General features: G+C 36.2%; 1 protein-coding gene across 1 annotated transcript; it reads left to right on the top strand.

Moving 5' to 3' along the window:
- Positions 1-1,669: 1,669 nt before the first annotated feature.
- LOC120224297 (olfactory receptor 2A12-like) lies at positions 1,670-2,623 on the top strand. The gene has a single exon (XM_039222546.1). The coding sequence runs from the start codon at positions 1,670-1,672 to the stop codon at positions 2,621-2,623; it is 954 nt and encodes a 317-aa protein (XP_039078477.1).
- The last annotated feature ends 6,411 nt before the right edge of the window (positions 2,624-9,034 follow it).

Raw genomic sequence — 9,034 nt, 5'->3', positions numbered from 1 at the left:
TTGCTTGACTCATAGTCAAACCTTATCTAGCTGTGTATACTTGGTAAGGGATTATATTCTCTGAAGTACAGTTTTTTTCATTATAGAATGAAGATAAACCTAAAACTCATCCCATAAGGTCACTGCATAATTCAGATGACATAATCCAAATAAAACATTTACAACACTGTCCAAAGTAGAAAAACACAACTGTTAGATATGCTTCTATATCACTAATATTGTCCTTACATGTCAAAATGAAGTGGTGCCTCAATAACTAATTTACCTTATTATACCGTGATTCCTTATCAGGTTATAAATTTCAACATTTAAAAACACAATTTGGAGGAAGCAAGGGGGAATACATGAAAATACAGTCAGTGGGTATCGGGGTGTGCTGGTGCAGTATACAGTCTATATTCACACAACTCTAAGAAGAGAATATTGAGTTTATTAAGAAAAAAAGAATAAATTTTTGCACATTATTTTGAAGAGACTGGATTGCACATTATTTGAGGTAGAAAGCTTTTATTACTTCCTGAAATTCAGTACTTTAAAAATGTAAAGTAGTAAAGATTAGGATAAATGGAATATCTTATTCCTCATGCTATGAGCATGTATTTGTGTCTTGGTGTTGGATATTGGATTGAAAATAGGTCTAAACTAATATGTACCTGCATTTTTCTCTAAATCTCAAAGCATACACAACATATCCTTATACATGAACAAATGTGTGTGTCTGAATGAGTCTCTAACCTCTAAATGGAAAGATGAACAGTGGCAAACATGGGGATTACATATTATCAGAATTGTCTGAGTTCTACATCCATCTTTGCCACTTATTTATCTTGCAAATTTAACAAATTCATTAAAGTCCTCTGACTTCACATGTGACTTCCTAAAATGGCTGCCTCATTTTTCTATAATAATCATTTTAACAAATTATGCGAGTTCCTTTTAAGGGCTCATATAACCTAAACAAGGAAATATGTTGAATAGCCATCTCTTCTTTAAAAAAAAACAAAACCTTCATTTTAGGGGCACCTGGGTGGCTCAGTCAGTTAAGCGTCCTGCTCGGCTCAGGTCATGATCTCACGGTTTGTGGGTTCGAGCCCCGCGTCGGGCTCTGTGCTAACAGCTAGCTCAAAGCCTGGATACTGTTTCAGATTCTGTGTCTCCCTCTCTCTCTGACCCTCCCCTGCTCACGCTGCCTCTCTCTCACTCTCAGAAATAAATAAAACATTAAATTTTTTTTAAAAAACCCTCATTTTATATTTTAGCAAGATTACTCAGGATCAATATAAAATATTTTATTCAATATTTGTGTATGTTTGCATGTTTGTGTACATACACATGTGTGCATATGCACATTTGTGTCTGTGTTTATGTATATTTTGGAATTAAAATGTGAATTTGTTTATTCTAATATATCAGTAGAGGAGAATTTGTTTTATTCTAGTGTATATGATCACATTTTTCAAATTTCAGTTAAAATGTGTTTTCAGAAAGAGAGAGACAGAGACAGAGAGAGAGAGAGAGAGAGGAGAATTCAGTCTGGCAAATTACTGAACACAGTCTCCTGAATAGCACTTTAGTAATGTTAAAGAATTAGTGTGTCTTTGATATTTATCTATGGTTCATTGCCCTTAAGGAACATTTTTTTTCTCCCTGATTATTATAGGCACTCAACATGGCTCAGGAAAATTCCAGCACCATCACCGAATTGGTCCTTGTTGGATTTTCTAATCACCCCAAAACTGAGATGCCCTTCTTCTTCCTCTTCTCTGTGGTCTATCTGGTCAATCTCTTTGGAAACACAGTTCTTATCATTTTAGTGGTAATTGATTCCTGTCTCCAGACACCCATGTATTTTTTCCTCTGCCACTTGGCCTTTCTGAATATATTTTACACCACAACTGTCGTCCCCAAGATGCTCTTCAACCTCCTTGCTCCTAAGAAAGTTATCTCTTATGATCTCTGTCTTGCTCAGACCTACATCTCCCTGCTAATGGGAGCAGCTGAATGCATTATTTTGGCAATCATGGCTCTGGACCGTTATGTGGCCATTTGTTACCCTCTGCGATACCTGCTCATCATGAACTGGTCTATGTGTGTACAGCTTGCTGTGGGAGCATGGACCATCAGCTTCTTTGCCTCAGTGGTGCCCCTCTACTTCACCATGCTTCCCTTATGTGGCCCTTATATTGTTGACCATATTTTTTGTGAAGTACCTGTTCTTCTTCATATGTTCTGTGCTGATACATCCCTGCAGGAGACAATGATGGTGATAGGTGCATGTGGTACCCTCTTGCTCCCCTTCCTCCTTATTACCCTCTCCTACCTACGCATACTGGTTGCTGTGATGAGGATGCAGTCAGCAGAAGGCAGGAAAAAGGCTTTCTCTACGTGCAGCTCTCATCTGACTGTGGTGACCATTTATTATGGGACAGGTATGTTCATGTACATGAGACCCAAATCTCTATATTCAGCTGAAGGTGATAAATTGATCTCTTTGTTCTATGCTGTCATCAATCCTGCTTTGAATCCACTAATCTATAGTCTGAGGAACAAGGAAGTGAAAGGAGCCTTGAAGAGACTTTTAGAGAGATCGACAATGTCCCAAATTCAAAAGATACTCTCCTGAAATCTGAGTAAAGAGAATTTGCATTTACATTCTTTATTCCCTGTGACATAATGGGCTACAAATACATGTCAAAATTATCAAAAATATATGATTACCTCTCTCTGACAGCACTGTGCTGTGACTCTTCATGACAAAAGGTAATGGCTTATATTCTTTTATTGAATATTTCTGCATATTAGTAATTTAATCTTAACAATAGGAAAGAACATCTGATGAGAAAAATGTAATTGAGATATCATGCCAGGTTTCTGACTCCATAATTTCACATGGCCTCATTTAATTATTTCCCCTTATAATATTTTTTAAACTTATTTCAGAGAGAGAAAGAGCAGGGGAGAGTCATAGGGAGAGGGAGACACAGAATCTGTAACAGGCTGCAGGCTCTGAGCCGTCAGCACAGAGCCCGACACGGGGCTCGAACCCACAAACCATGAGATCATGACCTGAGCTGAAGTCAGATGTTTAACTGACTGAGCCACTCAGGAGCCCCTTTCCCCTATAATATTAAATGTTCTTATTTTCTTTATTAATGAAGTATCATAGCACCTTCCTTGCTATGTGCATGTATTCCATTTATGTCTACTGAAAACATCATTTTCACTATGGGAAGAAACTTTTTTGTAACTTTGTAAGTATAATCAATATAAGCAAATAATGAAACTTAGGAGTGTTGTGCCCGAATTGCGAGACCCAGAGACCTCCAAGGAGCCAGCACTGATGCAAATACAAAAGGGTCTTTATTACAAGCTCGAGCAGGGGCTCACCCGCCGCCTACTGGTGTAGTGCAGCCCGAGGTTACTCTTAATGGAGGCCTTAATTTCAGGCTCTTCAGGAGGAACAAAGTATTTAACAGTTCTCACCTAATTGTTTCTCAAATATTATGATATATGAGCCAGCTCTTCATCTCTGAATTGATAAATGCTTCCATAAAATATAGTGTTTTCAAAATGTCACTACACCCCCTCAAGCTCGTACTTTTACTCAATTAATGCCTTTGTCACACATGTGTTTTATTTCTGTATTGCAAACCTCAATTCAATTGCCACTTTTTTCAAGAAAAATTTTCCTAAAAAGTAACTCTTCTTACCTTACTATGAATTCTCCTTTCTTTGACCAAGGACTTTAAACAACAGCTTGTTTCAATGCACATTTTATTTTGTTGATTTTCCACATGTTTTTCAACAGTCATGGAATAATCTATTTGGACTGTACACGAAAAAGTCTTTCCTCCCAGAAACCGCAAAACCTAATGCCAGAGAAAGTGCATGCTGACATTTAACTGAACTTCAAGAAATTCTTCTTTTTAAAGCTGAGTTATGAAGAATGAGAATTCACCACAAGCACATGTCAAAGAGAAATTTCAGATGGAAATTCAGTATGGGATAAAAAAAAAGGCATCAAAAGTTAATTCTAAATAATTCAGTGTGGTTTGGCTGGATTCCACACTATCCTCAAGGTATAAATGCGTTTTTCTTTTTTCTGATAATAAATAGAAGAATCTCTTACCATTTTTTTACTCCCCTTAATGTCCATTGCCTTATATACACTTTATTTGTTGAATTTAATCATATTACTTTATACCTATTTTAAATATATATATATATATATATAATTGATGGCTTTTCTGGTTTTCTTACTTTTGAATGCCGTATCATATCATTTCATTTAATTTTTATTCTTTATTCAATATTATATACCTTTCATTTTCTATTAATGTGGAGAGTGTGGCATTTTTGACAAACAAGAGATTACGGTTAGAGCAGCTAATACCATATACGAGTGTCATTTATGCCCCATTTCCTTTATATGAAATTTAAAAGAAAATATTTATCATATGACTTGTTAAGAGGGTTACAAGAAATGTGGCTTGTGCATAAAATTTTAATAGATCTTTAGGAAATTAAATGTCTTTCTCTTCCACAAGACTACAAATTTTCAAAGTATTTATTTTTGCTTTTTTAAGCCATGTGTTGCATCATAAATATTTTTTAGCAACATCTACAGCATTACTGTCAATAATTCATAATCTAAGTATATTGAGATGCCCCAATCCTTGTGTCCATGGGAGTGAGTTTGTTGTGTGTTGCAATGTAACTCTTGTCTGGTAGTTCATGACTATTAACATTGTCTCTACACTGTGCACTAGTTGGCTCCATAGGACAAGCAGTTAACCAACTGATGACCCTGAAATAAGGTAAATTTTCCATGACCTCTCTCTTCCAATTCTGTGAAAGTTCCTAGGGATTCGTGAGCATAATTCTAACTTTTAATAAGTACATTCTACTCTGAGAGCAAATATTGATAATAAAGTGAGGTTTGAGGTGAACGATGTAAGTTACTTCCTATGAGGATCAATATAGTTACTGATTAAACAGTAAGGTTTCATTTTTCTAAATTTTTGTAATGTTTTATTTACTTCTGTGAGAGAGAGACAGCACGAGCAGGGGAGGGTGAGAGAGAGAGGGAGACACAGAATCTGAAACAGGCCCCAGGCTCTGAGCTGTCAGCACAGAGCCCGACGCGGGGCTCAAACCCACCAACCTTGAGATCATGACCTGAGCGGACGCTTAAGCAGTGAGAGACCCAGGTGCCCCTAAACACTGAGGTTTTAAAAGGGGTGTAATTATGTGAGGTAAAGTATGATGTTAACCAACCTTACTGTGGTAGATGTTTTGCTATATATATCAGATAATCACACTATACACCTTAAGCTGACACAAAATTTTATGTCAGTTATATCTCAGTAAAACTGTAAAAAGCGGGTCTTCTACGTGTTTCAGCTGTTAAGCATCGGACTTTGGCTCAGGTTATGATCTTATGGTCGTGAGTTCAAGTTGTGAATTCCAGCCCTGTGTGGGGCTCTGTGCTGACAGCTCAGAGCCTGGAGCTGCTTCAGATTCTGTGTCTCCCTCTCTCTCTACCCCTCCTGCACCTACATACTCTCTCTCTCTTTCCCTCTCTCTCTCTCTTCTCTCTCAAAAATAAACACTAAAAGAAAGTTTAAAAAATTTTTCAAAGCTGCAAAAAGCAAACCACCACCACCACCACCACCAAGACACCTAGAATAACTCTTGCAAAAATAATCCTAAAACATGTGAATGGACCCCAGAATATTAAAATGCACATATCTACACACACACATACACACACACAAATACATACACACCTCACATATTGGAAGAGAAGACTTGTCAATTCCAGGAGAATGATATATTTTTGTTTTAACTTATGTTTATTGAGATGTAATTGAAAAATTATTTATTTAATGATTGTAATGTGATGAATTGATGTATGCCTATGTTGTGAAATAATTATCACAATCAAGATAATTACTATTTCATCGTCACATAATTAACATTTTGCAGAACAATACACAGAAGCAAAATGTGTGTTTTGGTGAAGAATGGTTAATATCCACTGTCCTAACAAATATCAATTATACAATATAGTATTCTTAACTATATTATTTGTGTTGTACAATAGATTGTCAGAATTTAATGATCTAATTACAATAAATTTGTATCTTTTGACCAGTATCTCCTCATTTCCCCCACCTCTTGCTCCTGACCACCACCATTCTACTCTCAGGTTTGATTTTACTTTTTTGTTTTTGTTTTTGATTTTTGATTCTGCATGTTAGTGATACCATACTGTATTTTTTGTCTTTCACTGTCTTACTTTACTGAATGAAATGTCTTCCCAGTTTATCCAGGTTTCCAAAATTACAAACTTTTTTTCCTTCTACATAGAAGAATAATATTTTTAACTTATGTATTTATAACCATTCTTGCTTTCCAGAGATAAATTTTAATTGATCATGGTATGTGATTGTTCCATATGCTGTGGAATTCCATTTGCTCATATTTTTTGGAGTATACCACATCTATTTTCATCAAGGATATTAACTTATAATTCCTCTTCTAGTTGATTCTTCTTTGGTTTTGATATAAAGACAATACAATGAATTTTAAAGTATTTCTTCATTTTCAATAGTTAGGAATAGTTGGAGAAGGACTGATATTAATTATTCTTGACTTGTTTGGTAGAATTCACTAGTGAATCTATCTGTTCTTGGGCTTTTGTTGTTAGGAGATTTTTGATTACTGATTCAATCTTTTTTACTAGTCATCTGCTCAGCTTTCCAATTCCTCATGATTCAATCTTGGTAGGTTATGCATTTCTATGAGTTTATCTTATTCTTATAGGTTATCTAATTTGTTGGCATATAACTATCCCTACTTTTGTGTATCTGCCGTATTGGTTTTAACATCGCCTCTTTCATTTCTGATTTTACTTATTTGCATATTCTCACTTTTTTTAGTGTAGCTAAAGTTTTGTCAATTTTTTTTCTAGTGCTTTTCTAGTCTCCACTTTATTTCTTCTCAGTTATCTCATTCTTTGTGGTAACTTTGGTCTAATGTGCTCATATTCTAGTTTCTTGAGTCATAAATCAGGTGGTTTATTCGAGACCTCTCTCCATGGTGGTGACATTAGTGTCTGTTGGGTGGATGCCAGTGGAGTAGCCACAGAGCTGGCATTGGAGCATGGGTGCTCACGTGTGACAACCGCTCTGGATTCTGGGGCACTGGCTAGCTTGTCATGGCATTGGTCCTGTTGCCTGAAACATGGGCACATGAGGAACAGCGTGGAGCTGGCATCTGGAGGACGGGTACGTAGGGAAGTGTACAGAGCCAGAGTTTGGCTCTCAAGCACACATGGATGAGCTATGACTCCGAGGTTCAGGGGATCCACAGGGCAGGTAGGGGCATTCTCAGCCTTGGTCCCATGGCGACACAATAGTAGTTCCTTCTGGGATGATGGAGCAGAGCTGTGTCTCCCAGCAATGACTGCTGGTTACCTTAGCGGTAAGACTGTCTATGTCCTCTGCAAAGGCAGGCAACTGGGTCTGTGATGACAGACACTGCAGGGTCCCCATGTTATGGAAGTTGTGGGGAGTCTGTAGCTGTTGTGTGGCTGGTGGAGTCCACAACAGCCAAGGCTCTTAGGGTCTTCAGCAGAGGAAGCCACGGAGGATGGCAATGACACTGGCTGCATGAATTAGCCTCTCCACACATCTCCAGATGTCTTCACTCTGTCAGTCTCCTGACTGGTCCTCTCTGTGCGTGGTGATTCTCCATATTGTGCTCCACTCTGTTGCTATAGACTCTTAATTTGACTTTTGAGCCCTGCAAGGGGTACTTTAATGTGTTTCTTTTATTTTTATTTATTATTATAATCTAATTTTGTTTTTGTGTGTTAGGAAGGGGGATAAAGGCTGCTATCTCCCACTCTATCTTACTCTTGAATTCTTACTTTGTATTGCTGAACAGCAGCAAAAGAAGGGAAGGCAGAGACAAATGAATTTAAGAAACTAATTACCAGATGTGTTACTCACTGTTCTATTGGTGGAATAACCATACGCTTTATTGTCTAAAGTGGGACACAGTTGATGATGAAAGCAAACAATATTAATAATTTGCTGGGAAAACTAGCAGAACCCAAGAATATGTGAGTCTGACAAATGAAGTTATGATATGCTACCTACAAGTGTAATGTACTTTATAATAAGATAATGATACCCAAAAGTATTTTATGACTTTTTCTGATTTTGGCCACATACTTAATAATTGGTCAGAATTTATTCATTTAAAATTGTGTTTCCATTAAATACTTTTTAAATTTTGTTAAATAGTCATAAATAAATGTTACTCAAGCTTGTATCATTTTTTTTACATCAAGCCAAATTGCATTATAAACTGTCTGGTGTTCTCAACATATTTTACCACCTGTGCCTTATCATTATGTTTTCTTCTTCTTGACTTTATTCCTTTCATATCATCACATGTTAAATTCTCATACTTGTCATCATGTTCTTAAAATGCTATGACACTTTCTACCACAGCATTCTTATCTCAAAAAGTCATTGTATATCCTTCCATCTCTAGTGTCCCATTGTTCTTTAGAAGAGCCTCTCCTATGTTTAAATTATTTTTTCCTTACATGGTAAATATATTGGGCAACTGTGAAGGATAATACCATCTGTGTAAGTTACTGATAGACAAATAAATAAATTTAAAATGTGGAATAGACACATAAGGTATAGTTTATAAAATAGTGTGGGGAAAAGCAGATAATAAAGTGTATATAATTTTTATTGCTCAAATTATGTTTCATATATATAATGTTGATTATAATTAGCATAATTATGGGTTTGTATTTTCAACTGATGGATAAATTATCTTTCTCCAAATTTATATTTCATAACTTTTTTTCAAATTAACTACTTGAGGAGGTTCATTACTTTCTGCTCATATGAGGTATGTGGAAATAGTGTCAGAATTCATAATAGCAATCATTATAGTAATTATCAATCAGCATGATAGATATTGAATGTAACAGTAGTGAATGCTA

This window comes from Hyaena hyaena, unplaced genomic scaffold (assembly GCF_003009895.1).
Source record: "Hyaena hyaena isolate Hyena2069 unplaced genomic scaffold, ASM300989v1 scaffold_1155, whole genome shotgun sequence".
Taxonomy (NCBI): domain Eukaryota; kingdom Metazoa; phylum Chordata; class Mammalia; order Carnivora; family Hyaenidae; genus Hyaena; species Hyaena hyaena.
The sequence above is the reverse complement of the archived record's forward strand: the minus strand, read 5'-3'. Positions and strand labels throughout refer to the sequence as shown.

Coding starts and splice junctions, on each gene's coding strand:
- LOC120224297 (XM_039222546.1), top strand. CDS start 1,670: ATGGCTCAGGAAAATTCCAGCACCATCACCGAATTGGTCCTTGTTGGA.